Source organism: Loxodonta africana, chromosome 3 (assembly GCF_030014295.1).
Source record: "Loxodonta africana isolate mLoxAfr1 chromosome 3, mLoxAfr1.hap2, whole genome shotgun sequence".
NCBI lineage: Eukaryota > Metazoa > Chordata > Mammalia > Proboscidea > Elephantidae > Loxodonta > Loxodonta africana.
The window spans coordinates 26,987,085-27,012,914 of NC_087344.1; the positions used below are offsets into that span (position 1 = coordinate 26,987,085).

At 58.5% G+C, this 25,830-nt stretch overlaps 2 protein-coding genes across 9 annotated transcripts in view; one reads left to right on the plus strand and one right to left on the minus strand.

The window, feature by feature from the left end:
- NFIX (nuclear factor I X) overlaps positions 1 to 19,221 on the plus strand; it is a 95,004-nt gene extending 75,783 nt beyond the window's left edge. For 2 of the 3 annotated variants that reach the window (XM_064280772.1, XM_010593277.3), the window contains exons 7-10: positions 1,902 to 2,024; positions 4,097 to 4,272; positions 11,817 to 11,908; positions 16,485 to 19,221. In XM_064280772.1, coding sequence (XP_064136842.1) covers positions 1,902 to 2,024; positions 4,097 to 4,272; positions 11,817 to 11,888 — 371 coding nt within the window. In that variant the 3' untranslated portion in view covers positions 11,889 to 11,908; positions 16,485 to 19,221. The remainder of the gene's footprint in view (positions 1 to 1,901; positions 2,025 to 4,096; positions 4,273 to 11,816; positions 11,909 to 16,484) is intronic. The other variant, XM_064280773.1, reaches the window with a different exon arrangement.
- LYL1 (LYL1 basic helix-loop-helix family member) lies at positions 19,019 to 25,585 on the minus strand. Of its 6 annotated transcripts, none has more exons than XR_002786627.2 (6): positions 25,427 to 25,585; positions 23,923 to 24,185; positions 22,621 to 22,973; positions 22,448 to 22,539; positions 21,041 to 21,574; positions 19,019 to 19,167 (listed from the first exon to the last, which is right to left on the minus strand). XR_002786627.2 is itself a non-coding variant. In XM_023552331.2 (6 exons), the coding sequence occupies exons 4-6, from the start codon at positions 22,950 to 22,952 to the stop codon at positions 21,144 to 21,146; spliced, it is 855 nt and encodes a 284-aa protein (XP_023408099.1). In that variant the 5' UTR covers positions 22,953 to 22,973; positions 23,173 to 23,238; positions 23,923 to 24,102; positions 25,245 to 25,544; the 3' UTR covers positions 20,696 to 21,143. The 6 variants fall into 6 exon arrangements, 5 of the variants coding, with proteins under 5 accessions (XP_023408099.1, XP_023408101.1, XP_023408097.1 ...); XM_023552331.2 differs by lacking the exon at positions 19,019 to 19,167 and adding an exon at positions 23,173 to 23,238 and having other exon boundaries at positions 20,696 to 21,574; positions 23,923 to 24,102; positions 25,245 to 25,544; XM_023552333.2 differs by lacking the exon at positions 19,019 to 19,167 and having other exon boundaries at positions 20,696 to 21,574; positions 23,923 to 24,102.
- Between the last annotated feature and the right edge of the window lie 245 nt (positions 25,586 to 25,830).

The window sequence follows — 25,830 nt, forward strand, 5'->3', positions numbered from 1 at the left end:
CCTGACGTTGCTATGTCTGATGTTGTCCAGATGTGCCCTCAGCTGGAAAGGGGAGGTGGATAGGCAGCAGGCCAGGGCTGGGGGAGAAGCAAGACAGAAGGGAGGGGCAGTGCTCAGCGGCTGTCCTGCTGCCCCCTGAATGCAGGCTCTGGGCTTCTGGGAGGAGGGGAGGGGGGCTCGACCCTGGCCTGGGACTGAGTGAAGGGCCTCTAGACCACCAAAGGAGGCTCGCTTCTGCAGCATTTTGGTGTCCAACTCCCAGGGTCTCCTTTCGGCAGGCTGAGACCTGGGCCAGCCACAGTCCAGGTGCTTCCCTGGGGAGTCCGGAGGCCAGAGAAAGAAGGGGTTGAGAAGGCCCTGAAGACTCTGGGGCTGAGTCCCAGGTCCCCAGCCAGGGCCTCAGTCAATGATGCCTTCCGGAAGAACTGCACCAGGGAGGGCCTCAAGGGCCTTGTCTTCAGCTGACTCCTGGGGCATCCCTCAGGCCCCTTTCTTCCCAGACCCAGTTCCTGAGGAGCCCTCCTCTCCCCAGGCTGTGCTCTCGCCTCTCTCAGCTGTCTGCTCTCCCGTCCGCCATTTCTTCCAGCAGCCCTGTCATGCCCCCCAATGTCCTCCTGCCACACCCCAGCTCCCTCACTTTCCCCTCTTTTCCTCTGTCACGCCTTCCCCTCCCCCCATGTTGTTTGCCTGTACTGCCGACAAATCGCCAATTAAGCAGCCCAGCTGCAGGATGGGCAACAGCTGGGGAGGCGCTGTGCGGCAGCGGGGACAGCTGTGCACAGCTGGTGGGAAGCCCCCCTTCCCCACCATGCCAGCTATCAGGTGGCACACAGCTGCCGCCAGATAACACCTCTGCTGGCGGGCTGAGAGTTCTCCCTCCCCTTCCTCTTCCCTCCGTGGTTAAGATGGTTCTTATTTCTTGTTCTGCAACCCCCAGCCCCCACCAAAACTGATTCGGTTTGCCCCTTAAAAATGGTAGCTCTAGAGATTTGCCCTCACCCCACCTGACCCCTCCCAGCCTCAGCCCAGGACAGTAGTGAGTGAGAGTGGGTTTACCTGCCCAAGGGAGTGCTGCTGCCCAGAAGCAGCCCAGGGCTTTGCTTTGTCCTGGTATCCTTTGAGCTCCGTGACTACTGGGCACAGCCAGACCACTGGGCAGAGATGACCTGGGTTGGTGACATCAGGCTCCTAGAGGCAGAGCTCAGGTGGGGTGTTCTCTGTACCCCACCCCCTCCTGGTGCATGCTACTACACCCGACCCTGGCACCGGGAACAGAGCAAAGCCCTCAAACAACCTGTTCTACAGCATCCTAGGTTTGAGCCTTTTGGCCAAAAAAGTCTTTCTGGTGCAGCTTTGCACCCAGTGCCCAGGCCCCCAGCAGCCCAAGGACTCCCCAGGCCTCCATCCTCTTCCCTGCCCTCTCCTCCGTGGGGCAGGTGCTTCGTCTTCCCTGCAATTGGCCTGAGACCGGTGGCTTCGCTTCCTGCCCAGCACTGCCCCTGGGGGAAGCTGAAGGCAGAGCAAGGAGCTCTGGCTCCTCCCCAGCAGAGCCCAGGGCACCCTGGAACAGACCCCAGCCCATCCCTCCCAGGCTTACCTCCTCTCTCCTTCCTCACTGCCCACTGCCCCTGCATTCCTCGGCCCCCGCTGAGCTTGATATCTGCTTGTCGGGGGCCAGCCCCTGCCCAGTGCACACCGCCCCACTGGAACCCAGGGACCTCATGCTCCTCTCCCCAGGCAGGCCTCAGAAGTGGAGAGAGCGTGATGGGGAGGGTGCTCAGGAGGGGTGAGGAAAGAAGAAGCAGACTGCTGGCTTCCGCCTTCCCCTGCTCCTGCCCGGCCCAGCTAAACCTGCCCGGCCCAGCTAAACCTGCCCTGTGTTGCTGCTTCCTCCCCCCCAGGCCCGGCTTCTCTAAAGAAGTCAGGAAAGCTGGACTTCTGCAGTGCCCTCTCCTCCCAGAGCAGCTCCCCGCGCATGGCTTTCACCCACCACCCGCTGCCTGTGCTTGCTGGAGTCAGACCAGGTGAGAAATTGGGGGGGCGGTGTCCAGGGGGGCAGTGGGGAGGCTGCGGAGCACGGAGGGGCAGCCGCACGCATGGAGAAGCAACCCCAGAGTGACAGCCCTGAGCTTTCTGAGTGGGCCACACGGTACAGCAGTGGGTAGGCACAGGCACGGACCCTCCTTCCACCGGCAGCACCTCCTCTGAACCAGGCTGGTCTCCTTGGCCTCCTCGCCGCATCCTCAAGCACTGTCTCACCCACTTCTCCCTCTCATGTGCCTGGCTAGTGTGTGGGCTACATGTGGCTACATGTGGCTACATGTGGCACAGGCCTCATTCATTCTGAGGCCTCCTCCAACCACAGAGGCCTCGGGCCGCCCCTCCAGTCTCCTCTCTTCCCGCTGGCTATGGGGGGCAAGCACCAGTGTCCCCTCTGCCCTCTTCCCAGCTCTTCTCTACCAACTCCTGGTTGAGCCCAGGCTCTGGTTTCCCAGCATTAACCCAGGTTGGCGTGTGGGCGCAGATTGAAAGGAGCACTGGCCCGGAAGCCAGCTCGCTTTTCTAGGTCTCCTCTCTGGAAATGAAACAAACAAACAAAAAAAAAAAAACCAAAGCCAGTGCAGTCAAGTCGATTCCGACTTATAGTGTGACCCTATAGGATAAAGTAGAACTGCCCCATAGGGCTTCCAAACCGAGTGCTGTCCAGTCGATTCCGACTCATAGTGACCCTGTAGGACAGAGTAGAACTGCCCCATAGAGTTTCCAAGGAGCACCTGGCAGATTTGAACTGCCGACCCTTTGATTAGCAGCCCTAGCACTTAACCACTATTCCACCAGGGTTTCCTCTGGAAATGAAGGGCTAGAAAACAGGGCGCTTGGGGGAGCTCTCCAGCAGAAGGAGCCCTGCAACAGTTGGCCTGCTGGCCACTCTCCTGTTTCAGATCTATCCCTTTCTGAGGGGTGGAGTCAGGCAGGAAGTCAGAAGACCTGAGTCCTTGACCTCTGTCACTCCCTCACTCTCTTCTGCACTCCCTCAGCACCCATCTGGCAGAAAGAGGTCTTAACTTTCTTGGACACATCCCTATGTCGGCCGGCAGTCTCCTGGGCCCTTCTGAGGGACATGGGGAACAGCGGGTTTACTCTCCCAGCTTCCTCCTCGAGGCCTTTTGGCTGGGAGCCCAGAGGCCAATAGCGCTGGGCAGGGCATGGTAGACGCACACTGGGGGTGGGAGCCCAGGCCGGCAGGCAGCAGGAGGGCGCAGGCCCATTCCGCTCGGCTTTTATGAACTCCAGAGAGAAGCCAAGTTTCCTCAGCCCCTAATGAAACCGAGAGCAAGAGCAAGCTGATTGGAAACAGACGGGTAGCGCGAGGGGCTCGAAGCAGCGGGGAAGAGCTGGGGCCTGCACAGGGGTGGGAATCCTGTGTGCGAGGGAGCGTGTGCGAGGGCCATGGGGCTGAGCACACCAGAATGGCTGTGGCAGCCAGGTGTTCGCCTCTGGGTGTGGAGACGAGTGTGCGCGTTGCAGAGCATATCGTGTCCTACCCTGGTGTGGGGCTGTGTCTTTGTCCAGCGCTCCACAGAGCCATCTGCTTTCTCTCAGCCCTCACCCAGGCTCCGACCCAGGGCCTGGACCCCCTGAGGCAAGCTCAGCACTTGTCTCAGGTGCAGAGTTTAAGGGGGCACCGAAAACCGAGTCATCAAGATAAATAATATTTTTAAAAAATAAAAAATGCAAAAAATATGACGAACGAATGTCAAGATAAAAAAAAAGGCAGGATCCAACCCTGCTCATGCGTGGCTCTGCCTAGCCCACCTCACCCTAATACTGGCCCTGCTTTCAGTCAGACTTTGTTTACAAAAACAGGAGGCTAGCCCATGGGCCATAGTGGGCTGATTTGATTTTTTTTTTTAATATTGCATTCAAACGTTATTTGTTTTTGCCTCACTTGCCTCACCCAAGTCCTGCTCCTGCTCCTGCCCCATTCTTTTCTTCTGGCTTCTCCTTGCTCTGACCAGTACTGTTCCTCTCCTCTTCCGGCCCCCACTAGCTGCCCTCTGGTCCCTGATGCCCTTGTCTCCCTATGTGCATGCAGGGAGCCCCAGGGCCACAGCGTCCGCGCTGCACTTCCCCTCGACATCCATCATCCAGCAGTCGAGCCCGTACTTCACACACCCAACCATCCGCTACCACCACCACCACGGACAGGACTCGCTGAAGGAGTTTGTGCAGTTTGTGTGCTCCGATGGCTCGGGCCAGGCCACCGGACAGGTGAGTCCAAAGGGCCCAGAAGCCCCACTACAGTCTCATCTCTGCGTCTGTCTGTCTGTCTCAGGGCTCACAGGGAGAGAACCAGAAAGCCGGGACGCCCCTGGGGCTGGAGCAGCAGGGAGCTGGTAGTGCTGAATGCCTCAGTTTTCTGGGTCTGGGGGTGGGGGTCCACTTACAGATTAGGGCCTGGCCATTATGGTCCAGAGAGGCAAGGGGAGTGGCTGGGCCCATGTTAATGGGGCTCCTCGTCCTCCCTGTGGTCTCTGTTCCCCCAGTGGGAGTGAACTGTCCAACCCAGTGCTGGGCTCCTACGTGTTAACACCCCCTGGCAAGTTCCAACCAGGGATTCCTAGGCACGGCACTATTGACATTTGGGGCCTGATTGGTCTGTGTTGTGGGAAGGCAGTCTGGTGCACTGTAGAATGTTTAGCAGCATCCCTGGCCTTGCCCCACTGGATGCGGTACTACCTCCCCCTAGTTGTGATAATCAAGAATACCGCCAGACATGGCTGAACGTGCCCTAGGGGGCAAGATTGTACGCAGGTGAGGACTACCTTTCTAGAAGGAAGGCCCCATCCCAAAGGGGCCATTAAGGAGGCTCCTGGTGGCCTGACTCTTTACAAGTGTCACCAAACCTTAGGTCAATTACGGTTCTGGAGTGTTGGAAACCCTTCTGCTCCTGGGAGAGGGCTGCTACCTGGGTGACCTTCTGTGACCCTTCTCCATCAGTGGGCCCTCAGGCCTCAGTCACTGATGAGCAGAAATGCGGGGCCACTTGAACCAAAGGAATGATCCCAGGAGTTAGTGGGCCAGAGATGGATGACCCTTCCATGGGGCAGTGGTCCTCATTCAGTCTTCTAAGAGCCGAGCCCCCTTGGGGACCACTCAAGTTGGAGTACAGTGGTTTCTAAACCTCTAGGAAGGTTCTGGAGCCCCAGCAGCAGGCTGCCCTTTGAGAAGCCCCATCTCTTTTCCAGTCCAGCCGTTCCAGCTCAGAAGCCTCTGTGAGAGGCCAGGGGAGGATGCTCAGAGGGCCTGGGTCGCGACGAAATGTGCTCTGAAAGCCCACTCAGTGCCCACAGCGGGCAGCCTCCCCAGCGCGGCTTTGGTGGCTCTGCCTGGAGCAGGCATTTGCTGAGCACTGGCTAATGGATTTGGGGCGGGGCCTGGAAGAAAGAACATGTTCATGTAACTTCCAGGCCCTGTCTCACCCTACCGGCTCTCTCTGTCAGAATGGGAGCTGTTCCTCTTCCGTCCCTCTGCTTGCTCTCCTTCTGCTTTCCTTGTCTCCTGTCCCCTTTGCCCATGAGGGTATAAATCTCTTGCTGACTCTGCAGCTCCTTAGCACACACTTAGACTTTCCCACCTCTCTGAACAAACTCCATCTACTTTGAGGGGTATGGAGGGAAGAATGGATATGCCTCTTAACAGCTGCCACCAGCCTATCTCCCAGCCTCCAAGGGGCCTGGGGTTTGGAGTTTGGCTTCCCAAGATCAGAGAGGCCAGGAATGCCGCCTTGCCTGCCTTCTCACCTACAGAGCTGTCCGGGGTTTGTAAACAAAATGAGGCTGACCGCAGGACCAGTTTAACTTAAGGAGCCAAACCTAACCCACAGGACCCAAGAGAGAGTGGTTCAGCAGTCCCCTGGCCATTGTGAGGGCTGAGACCTGGCCTCTCCCTTGACTGTTCGATAGTGAGCGTTCCGCTCTGCCTGGAAGGTTCTCTTCTTGAGGCATGCTCTTGTTCTGAGTAGGCTGTGGACAAAATTCAGCAGACAGGGCTCCAAATAGCTCCCCTGGTTAAGCAGGGAGTATAACCCAGCTGGGGTGAGCTGTGTTTTGTCTTGTACCTGTTGTGACAAACGGACAAGGAGAGTGGTTGGTAGGGGGCCTGCTTGATGGGGCCTGCCCCAGCTTCTGAGAGATGCTAGAGACTGCAGCATGGTGTTAGAGACGGTACCGTGCTATGCAGAGAGAGCCAAAGGCTTGGGATTCTGCAGGTGTCCCACTGCAGGGAGGGGTAGTGCCAGCCTGTACTTGCTCCATGACCACCTTTGGAGCAGTGGCTTTCAGACTTGCTGTGCCTGAGAGTCACCTGGACGTGGTTAGGCCTCACTTGCAGGGCTCCGATTCAGTCTGTCTGGGGTGGGACTAAGAATCTGCGTTTCTAACAAGTTCCCAGGTGATGCTGATGCTATTGCTGGTCAGGGGCCCCACTTTGAGAACCACTGACCTAGAGCCGGCAGGAGTATCCCTAACCTTGAGAAGCTGAAGTTCCATATCATCCTGCCAGGAAAAGAAGCGTACAAAAACTTTACAGACAATTTCAGGAAGGTTTCCAGACGCTCCTGTAACTTGTCCTTGGACCCCGGGTTAAGTCGTCTGATTTAGAAGAACCAAGTCAGCAGAGGCCAAAGCCAGATGGAGACACCAGTCAGAGGCAATGCAGGGGGCGGAAGGAGCGTGCCTGATGAACTGTATTTCAGGCAGAGAAGAGACCATTAAGTAAACGCGACGGAGATACTGCAGGGCCCAATGGGAGAGCCTGGGCTCGAGCTCAACTCTGACAACCGACGGAGTGACCAGACCTGCTAGGTTCCTTCTGGCTCTTAACTTACAAGGCTTCAGGTACCGCAAAGTCATAAGACTGATATTTTTTAAACCTTGATTTGCACCCCAGCCAGAGCTGAGACATCCTAGCCTACAGATGGGCTGATTGGAAACTGCTTTTAAAAACTGAATTTTTTAAGTCCATGGGTTTTTGTGTGCAGCTATATTGGGCCAGTATTAGTGTTACTGGCAGGGTTAATGATTTAGATACTCCTGGGGGAGCTGACTCTGCAGACTAGAGGGAAGCAGAGGCCACCCTTTTGTGGCAGGGCCTGTCTGGAATGTTCCTGGGCTCCAGGCCCTCAGGAGCCAAGCTCAGGAAGGCTCTAAGAGGAGAATTAGTGAGGCTGTGACCTGCTGAAACTGCCATGATTGGAACAAGCCAGGCTGTGGAAATAAGGGAGAGTGGCCACTGGTTGTAACTCAGCGTCCACCTGCAGAGCTGGAAATCCCTGCCTTCTGGAAGCCAGAGAGCCAACCAAAGGCACAATGGGGCTCCAGCTAGGATGCAGATGGGGACCAGTAGCCGTGGATCGTTTTTGTCAGAGACCTCTTAGAGTTGTCACCCTGAGTGGGCAGGAGCCCTTTAGAGGGACAGTTCATCAGACCTACGTGCTGGTCATTAAGAGCAAAGGATCTTGGGGCCCAAGGCCATCTCAGATAGCCAGAGGGAGCAGAGGGCACAGCCTGTGGGGGTCAGCCACAGTGTCCTCGGAGTTTAACATCTAGCAGGGTAGACGAGGAGATGCAGTTCAAGTCACATCACTGCCTGCTACCCTCAGGGAGGTGTGGGCCACACAGAGATAATGTCCCTGCCGTCCTGTTCGGGTAGGGGGGCTGATAATCAGATGGCCCCAGGCAGAGAGACAGCAATTGAGATTCAGGGAGTTTGGATGGCTCCCAAGGAGGGGATGGTCTTTCCTGAGCGGGCCTTGAAGGGTGTGAGAAAGGGTCTCCCAGACAGAGGGTTCTGTGGTGAGCCAAAGTGTATAGCCCAGATGGGTCAGGCTGTGTTCTGGAAACCACCACCTGATTTGGAGTGGGTAGTACCTGGGGGGGAGGGCATGGATAGTTGAAGACCCCAGCAGGCTCCACGGTGGGGCCCTGAGATTGCCCTACCGGGCAGCTTGTATTTTATGTTGGATGTAGTTGGGGCTGTGGGAGATTTCAGAGGAAGAGAGAACCCTGAGCTAGCTTGGATATGGGGAAGAGGGTTGCTCAGCCTCTGGAAAGGACACATAGGAGCTCTGGAGTCAGGTGTACGTGACTGTGAATTCCCAGCCTCCCAGTGGTAGCTGATGACTTTGAATAAACCAGTCTCCTGCTCAGAGCCTCCATTTCTCATTTGTGAAATGGAGAGAGTGGCATTTCCCTTACAGGCAGCTTTGTCAGACAATCTAAGCACTGTTAGCATGTGGACTGGTTCATTCTCTGTGGGGAGGGCTGACCTGTGCAACACCCAAAACTTGCCAGACATTGCCAGTGTCCCTCAGGGGCAGACTCACCTCCGGTTGAGAACCACTGCCTTATAGGGTGGTTGGGGGACTAGTCATAATGTTAGTGAAGTGCCTGGCACTTAGCCAGGTGCCCACTAGAAGTCTCCCTGCCATAGTCCAGGAGAAATCAGTGAGGACAGAAAGAGCTGGCTGGGAGACACCCAGGAGGTAGACTCTCTGGGGTTTGCCCACTGATAAGAGGAAAACCCTGCAGCATCCCAGCTGGGCAGCTGAAAGGGGAGAACGTTGCTCTGTGGGACAGGAGCCAGGTTGGAGTTTAGGGAGAAGAACACAGGCTGGGTCTCCCTAAGCTCAGCCTCAGGTGCCGTTGAGGGTGCGCCATCCGAAGCAGCGGGAGGCACGTGCCCAGAGCTCCAGGGAGGTCTCTCTAAGGAAACTGCCTGCAAGAGGCAGGGAAGCCTCTACCTCTCCCCTGAAGCCTGCAGGCCGGTACACACAAGGCCCTGGAACCTGAAGGAGGAAACTGGAATTTGAGGCACAACAGGGCACAAAGAACAAGGAGTGGACACGGGTGCCAAATGTCCCTGGCTTTCTGAGGGTGTCGTACAGGGGAGTACCACTGGAAGAGCGTCACAAGAAGGAGCTGGCAGCGATGGAGTTTCCTCCCATGTCATTCTTTCAAGAATAGGCCAGAACACCACTGTCTGCAGGCAGTGAGGACACAGGCTGCCCTAGCCAAGACGCGAGCCCCCCAAACACCAGGTGTCCTCCCTGAGCCCATGACCTGGGGATAGAGCTGCAGGCCTATGGGGCTCACTTGGGTCAGCCAGCCCCAGTCGAAGGGCCCGCAGTAGGGAGGCACAGTGCGTGTTTTGGGGTAGGGGGGCTGGCTGGCTGACCCTGCCTGCCACAGGAGAATGTCTTCAAGAACTTCTGGGTGCAGCTTCATATATTGCTAGGTCGCACATTTTTGTACCTAAAACATTTTCCCTAAGAAATAATAAACTACCCGTCGGACACCCCCTTTCTTCCCTCCCACAACTTCAAAAGAGGATCCAAAAAAAAAAAAAAAAGAGAGAGAGAAACACCCGAGACACCAAAGAGAGGCCTTAAACCCTCACCCATCCTGTGCCCCGGATGAGAGGAGCCAAATTCTGCACCTTCCACAGGGAGCGCCCGCTCTGAGGAGCGAGCTGGCGTGGCGAGGGAGCCCACCCGAGGGGCCGGCCGCTGCTGCCTTGGCCCGCAGGGGAGCGTGTGTCTGTGTGTGATGTGCCTTCATGCGTCACTCTATTTATGTTGTTCGCAGCCCAACGGTAGCGGCCAGGGCAAAGTCCCGGGGTCATTTTTGCTACCACCGCCGCCTCCAGTGGCCAGACCTGTGCCCCTTCCTATGCCTGATTCCAAATCCACCAGCACTGCCCCAGACGGCGCCGCCTTGACTCCTCCATCACCTTGTAAGTGGACGATGAAACCAAACCACAACGCCCAGCGTCCCCGACCCATCCAAACCGTCTCCAGTGCAAAAGGACACACCCCCCTCACTGCCAAGGCCCCCCCCTAGAGCGCCACCGAAGCTCCCGGACAAGAGCAGAGCTGAGCCCCCCAGCCCCAGCCACACTGGGCCTCAGTCGCACCAGCCGGCCCCTTCAAGCCCCTGGCCCCCCCGCTGCTCCCAGCAGGACCCCTTGCCCAGGCCCCTTCTGGGGGGCGGGAGGGAGAGCACAGTGGGGCGTGACAACAGGGTGCTGGCGGAGTGGGGGGTGGGGAGGCGAAGCCATGCCATCTCCATGCGTGATTGTTGTCTTTTGTGTTTTTGTTTTTTATTTTCTGTTGTTCCGTTGTCCCCCTACACCAAGAAGGTTAAATGTTACCACAAGGCGACGTCACCACCATCCTCTTTTGCCTTGCCCCCTCCTGTTCCATTCGCATGGCCTTGGGCCTTTCAAGGTGCAGCAGGCAGCCCTCGCCACCAGGCTCATGTTGGGTTTCTCCTTGTTGCTCTTTGTTTCTCCCTTCCCTCCAACTCCTTCCCCAGGTTGGATGCTCCAAGGACCAGGGAGGGCTGGGGCCTCTGCTTACTTCACTTCTCTCTCTCTTTTTTAAACTAATGACAAATTTTGACAAAGGGAAGAGACAAATCTCAGTTGAGTGGCCCAAGGTAGACCCGACGTGAAGAACAGGAGAGGTGGCGGGTGGGCGTCGTGCCGACTGTGGGACGGGTGGGCAGTGCTCTGGCCCTCTGGTGGCCTGAAGGCCGAAGGCTAGGAGGGGCAGCACCGGGAGGGCAGCCATGTCACCTCTTCTCTTGTCACCTCTCTGTCTCTCCTTCTTTCTCTCATGGTTTGCGTTCTTTTCCCTTCTCCATCCTCTTCATGCCATCTTCCCACCCGCATCCACCATGACACAAGGTCACGGGCATTGGAGGTGGGCAGGTGGGGGGCAGTGGGCTGGGGGGCTCCTGGAGAGAGAGATGGACAGTCTGGTTCCAGCACGTGGTCCCTGGGTTGGGGCTGGGGGCAAGCCGGGCCCCCAGGCAGCCTGTGACACTTCTTATTTCCCTCTGAGTGCATAAGAAACCTGGGAAGAGCTCAAGGGTTATATGTCCATTCACCTCCTCGGGCCCCAGGACAGCTGACTCCAGGCTCCCACGTCCTGAGGCCCTGCCAGGCCCTCTGGCCACCTCTACCTCCACCTGTCTCAGGCCGGGGACCACAGGACCGTTTGGCCTGGCTCGTCTCTCAGAGGAGAAGGCCTGCCATAGCCTGCCATCCCTGGGCCCAAGCCAGGCAGCCAGCTCTGAAGCCCCTCTCTGACCCCATCCTGCCTGGCTCAGCTTTTGTTTGGGCCCTGTTGGGGTTCCCCCAGACACCTGCCCAGACCTCAGGTTGCCCAGGGTGGTGAGTGGAGCAGCACTGGGCAGAGCAAGGAGGCAGGCCTCCTGGTTTGGAGAGATGAACCAGGACCTGATCTGACCAAACAGGATGGGGTCGGGCCACCAGAGTTCCCGCCCTCCCCCAACTCCCTCTCTTCAAGACCTGAGAGGGGCCAGTGAGAAAGCCAAGACACCCACTGACGGCTCTTTAAGACAAGGGTTGTCCCCACCCCTACCCAGTACCTCATTAGGAAGAAAGAACGGGCCTGAGGGACTTCTCAGCTCCAGCCTCCAGGACCTCCCTCACTTAGGGCCAAAAAAGATGAGGAATGGCTGTGTCTGCCAGTGCCAGGGTGGCAGTGTGTGTTCCTGGCCAGGGGGAAAAGGGGTCCCTCCTGTGTGGGGGTGATTGGCTCGGGGTGGGGAGGGCAGGCTTGGAGTGGCCTCCAGCGCAGCTGCCCGTCCTGACCCTGTCCTTCCCCAGCTTAAATGTGGCCAGCACGGTCTAACCCTGTCTCTCCCTCTCCTAGCAGCCCCGAAGGGCAGTGTCCAGGGGCCCCCAAGGCCTGACGGGTCTCTTCCTCTCTCCCCTGCTCCCCACAGCATTCGCAGCGACAGGCGCCTCCTCTGCCAACCGGTTTGTCAGCATCGGACCCCGGGACGGCAACTTTCTGAACATCCCACAGCAGTCTCAGGTAAGAGGGCCGCACACGCACATGGCCACGGGGTGGGGAGGGGGACCAGCCAGTGAGAGGCCTGAGCTGGGGCATCTTGGTGTTAAGGAAGGGGTCCTTTGAGCCAATCAGGGAGAGGGGGCTGGGGCAGGGTTGGAGGGTCTAGGCTCTTTCATACAGCCCAGCTGAGCCTGCCTCCCCAGGCAGCCCCCAGGCTCGCTGGCTAATCAGCTAATTGGATAATTAGCTCTGACAGCCCCGGCCCTGAGGATGGCTGCCAAGGACCCAGGGCTGGAGGCATTCTGGGTCAGGCCTGATGGAAGCAAAGATGGAAGCCTGGGACTGAGGGCCCCGTTCAGGAGAGGGATAGCGCCTGCCTCTGCTTTCCTCCTGCTCCTGCGCCTGCGCCTGCTCCTGCTCGGGCGGGAAGTTCTGGCCCTCAGCCCTCCTCTCTTCCCTGGCTTTGGGTGGGCTGGGCAATGGGTGGGGAAAGACAGAACAGGCTCAGTGGGCTTCGTGCCTGGAGTCTCTGGCACCAAGGGCAGGGCAGGGCCCGCTGCTGCCTAGGAGGCTCCTCCCCCAAGTCCAGATGAATCCTGTTAGAGGGAAGGCCAAGCCGCTGAGCCCCCACCTCTGCTCTGTGGTCTGCTGACACCACCCCCAGTTCTCACAAGGAAAGGAAATGGGCCAGCCCCTCAGCCTTCCCGCTGGAGGTCCCTGGGCGCGGCTTTACACGTGCACATGTGCACAGGCATACACACCCATGGGCCTCCCCATAGTCTGTCCCCAGCAGGCTGGGGATAGTCCCGCAGAGGCCGGGGCCCTGGGGGACAGGGAGAGCCAGTCTTGGGAGCAGAGCAGATGCACTTTTAGGAGATCTGTGGCTCTTACAATGTGGGGTCCCCCGTTTCAGAAAAGAAGAAAAGTATCTCTCAGAAATTTTACAAAACCACAGCCATGTGAACCCAGGGCTTTTGAGGGGCCCCAAAGCTCAGCCCCGGGAAATCCACCTCTACACAGAGCCCTGGGGTGCCTCTTTGGGCTCCTGTTCCGTGTCTGCTCTGAGGTCAGAGAAAGTTGGTGGATGGAAGTTTTGTGTGTGTGGTTTGAGAGTTTTTGTGTGTGTGTGTGTGTGTGCGTGTGTTTTTTCCTTTTCCTTTCCCTCCCTCAAAGGAAAAAAAAAAAAAAAAAGACCAAAAAACTTTGTCAAACTTCAAACTTCAGAGCTCCCTAGTGGCAAGGAGGGGAGGGAAAGAGAACTTCACCCCTTTCCAGTTTCCCACCCCCTTTCCCCAGAGTCACGTCTGACCCGTCTGGTTTCCAGGAGCAACCAGACATGATGTAACACCCAGATGAACTTGAACTTGGGGGTGTTGAGAAGAAAAACAATGGCTCTGAGCAGGGGCTGGAGCCAGCCCCCTCCACTCTGTGCCAGGGAAGCTAAGGGAGCCCTGCTGGCAGAGGGTGGGAGGGGGTGCCAGAGGAAGGGACACCAGGCGGGCCACTCCCCTGGCTCTGGGCTGGCACTGAGGCGAAATGGTTCCCTCCTCCCTACTCCCTCTCCCTCTCCCTCCCCCTCCCTCCTGCTGCCCTGAGCTGCCTGCAGCTCTGGCTCTTCGAGCTTGCACTGGAACCACTGCCCTGAGCCTGCCTGCTCTCCCCTCTTCCGCTGCTGCCTCACTTGCCTCCTCCTCCTCCTCCTCCTCCTCCTCCTCCTCCTCCTCCTCCTCCTCCTCCTCCTCTGCTTGCTTTCCCTTCTTGACTCGCTTTGCTCACTTTGCTTGGAGATGTGGGAGCCAAGTCAAAGTTTGAGGCAAGTTGGGGAAAAGTTTTTCTCCCCCTTGTTTGCACTTGGGCCCGAGGCGGGGGCGGGGGGCCTGAACAGGCAGGTGTGTCCATGGGGGGAGGACTGGAGCTGGACAAGCCAGGCTGGGAGCCCTCAGGCCTGGGGCAGGCTGTGGCTGCGCCGGCGTGGGGGGTACAGTGGGGGACGGTTACCACAGTAACCAGTGACTTTAGCTGATCTCTGGAGCACCAGATGGAAAGAGAACAATAGAATGAGGGAAGAAAAGAGAATTTTAGTAATTTTGTCATTCCCTGGGCAGCGCTTTTTACTTAGTTTTAATCAGTTTTGGACCTGGCTCAGGAAGCAGGGAGGGGTGAGCAGAAAAAGACCCTCTGGGTTTGGCAGCAGATCCCCAGGTCCCGGGATCCGCGGGGAGGCATCAAGGAACCCCCTTGGAGCCGCCTTTGTCCCTAACTCCAGTCCTGGAACGGAGTCTCTCTCATCTGAGGAAGACCCACCCTCTCTGAGCATTGGCAGCTGTGTCCCCTCCATGCAGCTCAGGCCCCAAAGGGGCCAGCCCTGGGGCCTTGGCTTGGTTTGCTAAGAGCAGAGGGTGAGAGTGGGCTCACACTAGAGCTGGGTCCTCCCCGCAGGGCAGTGGTGTAGGGCTCCAGTAGTCTCCCCCTGGGAAGGAGAGTCCCAGAGAACCCCAAGGCCTGAGCCCCCCTGCAAGGGGCTTACCCAGGCAGCTCCTGTCCCTGGCCAGGACAGGAAGCTCAGGAGCTGGCTGCTGACTGAGCCCTCCCTTGCTTACTCTGAGGATGCAGGAGGCCCCAGCTTTGCCAGGCCCCATGAGCTTGTCTGGCCTTTAGTCAATTGATGGGATTGGGCTTTGCGGCAGGTGCTCCAGGAGCCCTGTGGGGAGGGCTGCTTGCCCTTGTGTGCTTTATCCAGCCGGGGCAGGAAGTTTAGCATCTCTGCCTGCCCGGTAAATGCCAGCTGCATCCCATCATTGTGGCAGTCCCAAATCCCACAACATTCCTAGCTGCCCCTGACCTGCAGGTTCCAATGTGGTCGCCCCTGGCCACATGTGGTTATTTAAATTTAAATTAATTAACATTAAGTAAGAAGAAAAATGGAAACCCTGGTGGTGTAGCGGTTAAGTGGTGCAGCTGCTAACCAAAAGGTCAGCAGTTCAAATCTACCAGGCGCTCCTTGGAAACTCTGTGGGGCAGTTCTACTCTGTCCTTTTGGGTCACTAAGAGTCAGAATCGCCTCGACAGCAACAGGTACGGGTAAGAAGAAAAATTTAGTTTCTCGGTCATACTGACACATTTAAAGTGTTCAGAAGCCACATGTTGCTATCAGCTGGCTATTGCATTGGACAGCAGAAAATAGATAACATTTTCATTGTTGCAGAAGGTTCTAGATGATCTCAGAGGCCCTTTCTAGCTCTAAAACTTAGTGTCTCCATCTCACAGTGAACAACACCCTGAGGTTCCAAACCAGAGCCTGAGGGGGAAGTCTAGCCTGCAGGCATATTCTGTGTGCCCAAAACAGTTTTCAGACTTGGAAAATTTCACACAAGATTCTGTCTAAACTTTGGGCTGACCTCATCCTCCAGAAGCCCATTCCAACATGGCCACCGCAGGTGCAGGAGTTCTGGCCACTCCAGCAGCAGCTTCCCCATAATCCTTTTGACTTGGCACACATACCTGGAGAGGCGGCTCAGGCAGCTGTTGGGATTTGAGTCCTGGCTGGGCCACTCACAGGTGTATGACCTCAGGCAAGCCACCTACCCTCCTTGTACCTCGACCTCTACACAGGGCTGGGGCAAGAGTGGATGAGTAGTACCCAGTGGGGGCTCTGTAGTTAGCTCTGCCTGGCCCTGCAGCTCCTGTGCTCTGTGAACCAGCACCAGGGAGAGATCCAGAAATGCATTTTCAGGTTCCCCCACTTTGCCCTGAGGGTACCACCAGGCTCACCTAGGCAGAGTATAGAGCAAAGGAGGGCCCTGGCCCCACCTCTGGGCCCCAGGGTGGAGCCAGGCCTTTGGCAGAGAGCAGTTCAAAGCAGCCCAGCCCCCGGGGTCCACCCTTGGCTTGCTGTGCATTGAGCCTACCAATAAGACCCTGTCTGTGGGAAGGCGGCGCCCCCTGCTGGTGTCCTAAGGGAAGCAGCGTTGGCTGGGGAGCCTTTGGTCCTTCCCCATCCACCCCCCCCCCGCCCCCCACCCCCGTGTCTGGTGCCCCAAGTGTGGAGGATTGTTAATGGTGGGCTTCAGGGCCCCTCTGCCAGGCCTGGCACTGCTAGGGACTGAAGCCATGTGGTGCCCCTAGCCTTTCAGCTTGTGGGACCTTGGCTTGGGTATATAGACGGGAATTGCTGCTTCTAATCCAAAGCGACAGAAAGAGCACTAAGCAGAAGCTGGGCCACCCCACCGACTCCCAAGACCCCTCAGGGACCAAAGCCTCAGCCTGGCATTTTCCCCACCCTCCAGAACCCACACAAAGACCTAAACAATTGGAAACTCAGCCAGATCCCAGGTCTGTGCCAGCGCCAGCCACGGGGTCCCACCCGCTGGGCACAGTGCCCACAGAAAGGCCAGCTGGACTCTGTAGCACTGAGGGCAGAGTCTCAAGGGGGCAGGATTCCCGAAGGAGAGAAGGAGAGAATGAGGGTGCAGCTCTCCTCTGTGCGGCTTGGCTACCCAGCACCCTGGAGTCCACCTAAGCATGGCCTGAGGTCATGTGGCCAGGTGGGAGCTACCTCAGCTATTCTCAGCATCTCCTCTTTTTTATCCTGTTTCAGTCCTGGTTCCTCTGATAAGATCGACAAAAGAAAAGACAAAATAAAAAGAAGAGGTTCCTCAAAAGGGGGCAGAAGAAATTTTGAGACATGGAAAAATCCCCCAGCCCAGCCCCACCGAAAAGCAAAAATTAGACTACGTCAGCCACTCAGCCCTTCTCTCCTCCAGCCCGGGGCCCCTGCAGGCCCCCAGAAGCAGCCCAGTTCTCGGAGAACCCTCGAGGGGTCTCGGGTGGAGCTGTGCACCAGCAGCCAAGCAGAAAGAAACATACAAAACAGACTGTCAAGTAAAAGACAAAACGAAAGAAAGGGATGCAGAACTGCCTTCCTTCCCCACCCCATCCTGGCCTTCTGGGGAAGGAACAGAATCCCCAGACAAAGCAACCAGCACGGTTTTGAAGGGGCCTGCCCTCCCTCACCCCTTCCTAGGGGAACGCCACCCCTCAACTTGGACCCGAAGGGGAAGACAACAAACAGGAGTTTAGAACAAGAGGGCTCGTCCCTCCAGGCACCCATCTCCTCCTTCCCTCGTTGTCTCTTCCCTCTTCTTCTCTTGGATGCTCTGGACTGGGTGAGGCAGGGCCAGCAGCCTCCATTGCTCCCTGGCCCAGCCTCGGGCTAAAAGCCCCAAGGTGGGGAATGGGCGTGCCCTCTGGAGCTAGGTGCAGGAGCCCAGAATGGAGGGCCTTGGGCCATTCCACCCTGAACCTCAGGGGCAGTATTCGGGGCCTGACCCCTCTCTCTGTACAGTCCATGGGAAAAGGTTGGAATGCTCTCGGTCGGGCCTCATCCCACCCTGACAGGCCCCCCTCTTCCCTCTCTCCGCAGGCCAGGAGGGCCACCCTCCTGCCGTGCAGTGAGTGAGGGGAGTTGGCCCCTAGGCCTCCCCCATGCCCCAGCCCCTAATGTAAGTGCCCTCACTCTGCCCCACTGGTCCCCACCACAGCCCCACATGCCCATGCCAACAGCCCTGCGCCTGGGGCTGGCCAGAGACTGGAGAAGAAGGGGCCAGAACCGAGCTGAGTGCGGAAGACAAGGTGTGGCCTCCACTAGGTAGGCATCATTCGTCCTTTGGGGGTGTTGGCCATCACACTTCTCAAAAGCGTTCTGGAGCTTTCTCTGTCCACCTTCCTCTACCACACCACCCTCTGGGCCACTTCTCTCTGGGTTTTAGCTGTAATGTCTTTTACTCTTTATTTAGGGGTGGGGCATTGTTTGAGTCTTTTGCCATTGCAGTTAGGAATTCCTCCATTTGAGCAACTTGGGAACAATTTGGTAACACACCACAGGAAGTAGCCCCCCCCAGCCCCCTCCTCCCCAAGGGACGGTTGTGGGGGGGTCCTGTCCAGAGGGTCTTCAGAAGTCCCTGAGAAGGGAAGGGAGCATGAGTATGACAGCACCCCCGCCCCCCCCCACCAGGGTGTGACCTGGCCCCTCTGGCTTGTCTTTCTGTGCCTTACTCCCTTCTCCCTGCGTCCTCCCCTCCTGGGCCTCTGCTCCTCCTTCCTCTCCTTTCCTCCTCTTTCTCCTCTTCCCAGTCTTGTGCCTCTCTCCCTCTCTCTCTCTCTCTCTAACTGGATGAAAACAAAAAGCATAGGTCGGGATCCTCAGAAAGTCAATCAACATTGTACCACATAGGGCTGAGTTACAGGCTTTATTTATTGCAAACCTAGTTCGTGAGGCTATGGCCCCAAGCTCACAGGTGGGAGGAGCATTTTGGGGGGAGGCCTGGGTTACCTGAGGCAGTAGGGGTAGGGTAGGGTTGGGGTGGCCCCCCATCCCAGCTGGAAGCCACAAGGTGGCTGCCCCTGGGAGCAGCTTTTATTAGAAATTGAAGAAAGCCCCCCTGCCCATCTGCATGCAGCCCTGGGGAACGACTGGGACTGAGACGAAGGGGGCTGGGGATCCCCATGGGAGCTGCCCTGGCGTGGGGTGGAGGGCTAGGGGTGGGGGGCCGGGGGGACCGGGCGTCACGCCTGGTCAAGTGCAATGATTTTTCAGTTCGGTTGGCTAAACAGGGTCAGAGCTGAGAAGGGAAAGGAAGGGACCCCCGCCCAGCCACTCCAGCCCCTTCCCTCAGAGACAATCGGGCCGCGGGTGCGGCGGGGCCTGCGGGATCCGGGGGTCCCGCGTTCTGGCGGCCCGCGCCCGCGAGGTCGGAAGCTGCAGGCCAGCTGGGCCCGGGCCCGGGGCGAGCCCGGCGAGGGGTTGCGCGGGGCGGGCGGAGCTACCGCTCCTTTCCCCAGTATCGTCGTTAGGGGCAAGCGAGGGGCGACGAGGGCGACAGGAAATGTGGGGACGTGTTAGAAGAGAGGGAAAAATAAAAACACCCCACAAAAATATGTATATGGGGGAGATTAACTTTTTTTTTTTTCATTGAACCAAGTGCAATGCATCGGAGAGTTTTCCTATCTTTGTATGTTAAGAGATTGTTAAGGAAAAAATTTTCTATTTTTGTTGTAATGTCCTCGCGGCTCTGGGGACGCTAAAGAACCGGGCCTGCCCCGTCCTGAGCGGGGATAACGAAAGCTGAGTGCTTTTTCCTTTTTTTTTTTTCGTTCGTTTTCAGTTTTATTTTTTTAAGTCGTTTTCCTGCGTTGAGGAGGATGATCTGGGGTTTTTATTTGTTTTGTCGTTCGTTCTCGGTTTCGGTGGGAGGGCTGAAGGAAACGTTCACATTTTAGAACTAAAAAAAAAAAAACCTCGATATTAGGAAAAAAAAAGATCAAAAAAGGAAAAGGACGAGAGAAACATTATTTTTAAAATAATTAAAAATAAAAACCCTGGTGCTTTTTACATTATAAAGTACTTAAAAAAAAAAAACCCCACAGACTATTATACATAAGTTTATGAATCAATTAAATATCCAGCACTTGTTAGGAACACGCATATCCCTTTGAGTTTAACGGAACGGGACAGCGGCGTGCGCCCGGCGGCTGGGCTGCTCCGGCCACGGGTCTCCCCGGGCGCCCCCTCCCAGGGGCCCAGCGCCCCTTCCTCGCCCCATCCCCGCCTGGGCACGGGAGTGCGGCGGGGATCTCGGCCCTTCCCCCGCAGAGGTCAATGCCAACGAACAAAGTCCCCTTTCCTTCCCCACCCCCCGCCCTGAGCGCCCTTCTTTGAGCCAGACGCCAACTTGACCCTCACCAGCATTATCAGGAGCGCGCTCAGCAAGTTGGTAGTTCCTCCCCACCCCACCCCAGCGCCCCCCTCGACATCATTCCTCCTACCCACCCACCTGTGGTCCCCTCCGGGGAGCGCGGGGAAGGCTCGACGCTCCAGGACAGGACCGGCCATGCTGACGATGGATCGGCCCAGGCCCAGGCACGCACGCACGCACGCACACGGCCCGCACACAGTCCCCCCACCCCGCAACCAGCCCGTCGACTGCCTTACACACCCGCCCCCGCGCTGGCCGGCAGACCTAGTGCCTTGTTCTCTCACCCCCGTGCTGGCGGAGCGGACGCCGCGCTCTGGGTCCCAGAGGGGCCGGGTGGCTCAAACAACCTACTTTCCCACCCCGACCGTGCCGAACGAACCCACCACACGAGAGAAAACAAAGGAGCAATAAAGTAGCGAGAACTTTCGTCCCCCAATCGAGAGCCCGAGGGGCACCCCAGCCCCGCCTCTGCTCCCCCAGTCCCTCCACCCTCGGGGCGCCCCCTCCCCCCCTTCAGCCAGCCTGGGCCAGCCCCTCTGCGGCCCCCCCCATCCCCGGGAGATCCGTGCGCCCGACCAGCACCAGCATCGCGGACCGCAAAGGCCGCCCGTCCCGTCAAACAAGTTTCTTCTTAGGCTAAGAAACGCAGTATATACGAGTATCTCTATATATAGTACTAATGGATTTGGTGTGCTTCCCCTTAGCGTCCCCGTCCCTCCGCTCCTCCTCCTTCAGCCTGGTTCCCCCTCTCTGCCCTCCACCCCCGTCTCTGCACTGAGATACATAAGAAACAAGGGTAGTTTACTGTCTGTTTTGTTTTCTGGGTTTTCAGTGTCCTAGCGGAATGCAAGTAGGCAGCCAGCCCGTATGTTCCCTCCCGCCCCGCCCCGCCCGCCCCGACCCCGTCACTGCGCTTCTGTTATACCATCTTTGCCTGACTCTCTCCGGCTTCTCCATTGAATGGCTAATGTGTATGTGAAATAAAGAAATAAAGGAAAACAAAAGCAAGAGCGCCTGAGCCTTCGCTAGCGTCGTCGTGCAGGACGGGGTCCGGTCCCTGGGGTGGGTTCCCCGCGCCCATAAGCTCCTCTCAGCCGCCAAGTGCGCAGCGGCAGCCGTCGAGGAGCGGCTATGCCTGCGCCCCCAGGAGGGGGCGCCGGTGAGAAAGGCGAAGGCTCCCTAACCTCTACCGGTAGCCCTAGCCCGGAATAAAGAAGCACAACTTGGATTTTATGTCCGCTCTGCCATGTTGGTTCCCAGACCTAGTCCCGGGAAGGGGGACGCGAACAAGGCCATTTCCAGCGGGTGTGGGTGATAAAAGGGTCTGCGGGGCCCTGGGGACGACGGTCGCCCTTCCTGTCGACCCCCAGGCCATTGTCCCTGTTAGGGACGTCCTCACCGGTCCTTCTTCGGGGGAGTACACTCCCAGGCCCGTTCCTTTGGAGCAGGCGCTGCGCATCACAGCCTAAACGGTCCCGGGCTGAGTCCCCGGTGCCGCGGGATCACCGCACCTCCGGGCCCACGGCCGCCTGCTCCAGCAGCCCCCTCTCGGTCTTGATGGGCCGCGTGGCCCCGACGGGGCGGTCGTCGGGGGCGGCGTGGGGCGCAGGCTGCGGGGGCACAGCCGACTCGGCCCTGCGTCCGGACCCCCGGCGGACGCCGTCTTCCGGGCTCCTGTGCGTCGGTCGTCGGCGGGGCCCGGACGAGGCGGGGCCTGCAGCCAGCGCGGCCGCCTGGTCACGCAGCAGCCGCACCAGGAAGCCGATGTACTTCATAGCCAGGCGGAGCACCTCGTTCTTGCTCAGCTTCCTGTCGGGCGGGTGCGTTGGCAGCAGCTTCCTGAGCTCAGCGAAGGCGCCGTTCACATTCTGCTGTCGCCAGCGTTCGCGGCTGTTGGTGAACACGCGCCGGGCCACCTTCTGGGGCTGGTGACCTGTGGACAGGCAGGAAGGATTGGCGCTGAGGCCCGGAGGGCGCCCCCTCCTGCCCTTACTTCTGACACCCAGCACCCGTGTAGGAGGCCTAACGCAGGCAGCTCCTCTGCCAGTTAGCAACCTCCCTGCCCTCCCCCCTACCATCCCCTCTAAGAGCTGTGACAGTCACAGGCCCTGTCCCAGCTGCAGATGGTTGTCCTGCCTTCTATACCTGTGACTCTCAAACTTTAATGCCTGTGGCTGAGATTCCCAAGGGAAGTGTTTCTTCATGACTGCCAGTCTGGGGAGCTTTCTTTCTGAGTGGGCCTGGTGTGGCTGGACGTTTTCATGGGTCTGAGAGATAGTCTCATTGTGACTGTGGTCCTGTTGGTGTCATGCATGTGTGGCTGTGCGATTCATGGTATATTGCAATAGTTGTGGATGTGTGTGGCAGTTGCCATGTAGCTGTGATTATGTGACTATCTCCTGTGTAGCTAGGGTTCTGTGGCTGTCCCTCATGTGGCTGTGGTTCTGTGGCTGTGGTTCCGTGGCTGTCCCTGTGTGGATGTGGTTCTGTGGCTGTCTCCTGTGTGGCTGTCCATCTGAGTGAAGCTGTCATTCTGTGCCGGCCGTGCCACGTGGGCTGTGTGTTTTGCCATGACTCTTCATGGCTGTGCAGCTTGGTTTGTGGGGGCGGCTGCAGTTTTGTGCCGTGGAACTGTGGCTTTGCAGTGGTCTCACTTGAGTATCAGGTCCTACGTGGGATTGTTGTGTGTTTGAAACATCTCTTCTTGCAGAAGGGTATGGGACACAGATGTGGGCCCCATGCAGAGACAGGTGGCTCCTTCAGCACACCCACACGTGTACACGCATGCACACACGCCCATGCTCACCCTCAGCCAGGTCTAGCTCACAGTGACTTGGTCTCCGTTTCAGCCGGCTGCTGGGGAAGATGCTGAAAGGTCCTGCCGGCCCAATGTAGAGGCTGTAAGGGGTCATGGGTCACTAACGCCTTGTGGGCAAGGCTCCCTAGCCCCCAGCCCCCCAGGCCCTCGCCCCCACTGACCTGTTGAGGAAGGGGTGAGGGTGGTAATGCAGGGCCAGGGGGGGAGGGGCAGTTCCCAGGGCAGAGAGTTGCAGCAGAGGGGGCCGCAGGGCAGTCAGCTCCGTGGTGGGCACGCCTGCCCCTGGGGGCCTGCTGTGGCCCAGGCTGATCACCGGCACCCCAGGGGGCAGCCTGGGGGGTGAGGAACCTGGGTGGCCCACCTCCTCCGCCTTTGGGGGCCCAGGTGAGGCTGGCTCAGGGGGCGGGGTGGGTGCTGGGCTGGGGCCACACACCATCTCTGCCTTCTCAGTCATGGTGGGGCCCACCTCTGCCTGGGCCTGGGGTGGGCACATGGACCCCGAGGGGGCGCTCACCTGTGGGAGGGAAGGAAGCCAGTGTGGAAGGAGGACGCAGCTGCTACCCTCCATGCCTAAGAGCTGAGGGACTGGAGGGCCTGGGGGCCCTCAGTGGGAAAAGGCTAGGCAGGTAGAGGGTGGGCCCAGAAACTGTCTAACTCAAGGGCAGAAGGAGTCCATGGAGGTGCTAGGCCCCACAGGGCCATCTCTGAGCTACCTGAGGGCCTCCGTTGTCCAGTCACTGAGCAAATTTCCCTTCTTCCAGGATCCCACCACCTGCAGCCTGAGGGAACAATGCAGGGATCCCCTGGCTAATCCTGGGATCTTCAAAATTCCAACTTGACCTTCTGACCCTCCACTGACCCTGCAGGCTAACTTTGTAACCCTCAGATTGGATCCTGAGACCCCTCATAGACTCATCAATGCCACGTGACCGTGACCATGAAACATCTCCAAGACTGATCTCTGACCCTTCCCTGATGCCCAGGTTGGCCCCATGGCCTTCAGATGTGTCTCTGAGGTGCCTCCTGTTGACTCTTCCTCCGTGGCTGAGCACTCCATGATTGGTCTAGTGACTCCTCACCCTCTAAAAATGTCCCCCTTGCTAGCCCTTTAGACCCATTATTGACACTGTGACTCCAAATGCTGACCCCAGAGCCACCAAACACTGACCTTACTGTCTAACGCAGTCTTATTGCATGCTCCAACCCTCCCTGTGGTGTCCCCCCAATTGGCACCTACTTTTGCACCCTGCCTCAATGTCTCTGTTCACACTTGGCCCCACCACCTGGGGTGTTGCCCAAAAGTCTGGACCCTCCTAGCCCCTCTGCCTTGTCTTCCTGGGGAGGGTCCTAGCTAGGCCCTGAGAAAGCTAGCCTGGCCTCTCACTTCATGGGCCCGCCCCATGAATGAATGAAGGAATGAATGTGGGCAGATCCCAGACCCTTCAGGCCAGCCCCCCTCTTACCCCAGCACTGGTCCCACCGCCTGGTGAGTGCCTGGGCTTGGGCCCCTTGGGGCCAGGATTCAAGTTTGGCTTCAGGCGTGGCCTCCGTGCACACAGCCCACAGTCTGCTGCCCCGTCTGGACCATGCTGTTGGGCCGGGCCTCCTCTAGGGTCCTGAGGGCCTGGCGGCTGAGTCGGTGCCTTAGGCCCCCGGAGAGAAAGTGAGTGCTCTGGCCGGCCCGCCCTCTCCCAGGCCCGGCTTCCTCTCCTGCCCAGTACAGCGGCTGGAGGATGCAGGGTGGGCGCAGATAAGAGCCTGGCCGCCTGGCCGCGCCTGATAAGGAGCCGCACTGACCCCGGAGGAAACCAGGGGGCGGGGACCTCTGAGCGCGGGCCTCCGGGCCCCGCCCCCGGCCAGCGCAGGCAGGACTGGGCCTGCCACCCCAGGGCCCCCCCAGGCACGGAAGCGCGCAGCTGGAGGGTGGGTGGGGTGGGAAGGCTCCCAGACCCAAGCAGAGGGGAACTGAGGCAAGGAACCTGCTGCCTAGTGTCGCCTGGGTCTGGCCTCCCGCTTTAAACTCCCCCTATCGGAGTGCCAGTGCTGATGGGGGTGGGAGAGGGCCCTTTCCGGCTCAACGGGGCTGCGTGACCCAGGTCCCCTCCCCCTCGGCCTGGTTCCTCTTTTTACAGAACCCCTCCGGGCCTTTTTGCCACTCCGCCCTAGAGTGGGGCCCCAGAAGGGGGACAGCTTTGTCAGTCTGGCTTCAGGTGTGCACAATGCAGGCAGGTGTTCTGGACCCCCAGCGCACTATCCACACCACCTTTCCAGGCTCAGGGAGGTGAGAGGAAGTGACACATCTGGACGCCAGTCTGATGAGACCTTGTAGAGGACACCCCAATTATGGGCCTCTTGGTCATAAGATCACATAACCCCAAATGGGTGGTCTTTTGCCTGCACCCTCACAGCACCAGGCCACTTCTATATGGGGATTAAGGAGGTCATAGAAAGAGGTGTTGGTCAGGTGCCCTGGAGTGGAGGTGGAGCTCAGACCCCTCTGCAACATCATAAAGGGAGGGATCCAGGTTATAAGTAGGTAGCGGTGACAAGACTGTCCCTTACCCCCAGCTCCTCCCATCTGGGTCAGCCATGCTTTACCGTGGGTATCTGGATGACTGCAGAGCCTCAGGCAGAACCTCAGTTGTCACCCGCACCAAGACCACCCCTTCCCAAGGATGTGTGAAGCCCAGGCCCCCCCAATCAACCATCCCAGTATCCCTAGGGAAAGAACAGTTAACGTTCAGAGTTAACCCTTGGGAGGAGGATTTCCCAAGCATCATCTTACAGAAAAGGATGGGGACCCACAGCAAGGTGAAGGGCGCAAGGTTCCAAAACTAGCGCGTTGCGGAGTGGGATTCTGCCCCAGGGTTCTCCGTTAACGTTATACCCCCCTGCTCCGACGGGCAGCAACCCGGCCTGGGCCTGGGCCTCACTGCACACCCCCTCGGGCAACTGGGCAGGAAGCACCTGGTCTGGAACGGATGCACAGGGCGCCTGGTTCCGGTCCGGCTTCCGCCATCTCGGCCTCGAGGGAATTGGGCCAAAGGAACCAGGCCGCGAGGAGGCAGTGGCGGCGCCAGGCCACGTGAGGGTTCCCTGGCGAAAGCGGCCGCCCGCGCGCGTGTCCGAGGCCAGGGGCGCGCGACTGAAGGTAGGTGGGGCAAAAGCCCCGCGGGCACCCGCGCACGACTGCCGCCCGGTGGTCGCGTCGGGAATCGCAGGCGCCAGCTCGGGCGGCCTGGGGGGCGGGGGGAGTGCCCCGTGCTGGGGACAAACCACCTGGCAGACACAATACCTCAGACAGAAGAACTGCCAACACCCCAGCCACACAGGAACAAACACTGTCCTGGACAGGCAGTCCACAGAACTCC

Bases quoted from the DNA above. Each gene is read 5' to 3' on its own strand.
- LYL1 (XM_023552329.2), bottom strand. From the start codon at position 25,478: ATGGCGGAAGCCGGACCGGAACCAGGCGCCCTGTGCATCCGTTCCAGA. The intron at 22,974-23,922 runs GTAAGAGGGGGG...TCCCTCCCACAG, and splicing joins GCGGTGGGACCAGTGCTGGG to GTGAGCGCCCCCTCGGGGTC. The intron at 22,540-22,620 runs GTCAGTGGGGGC...GACCCCTTACAG, and splicing joins CCTCACCCCTTCCTCAACAG to CCTCTACATTGGGCCGGCAG.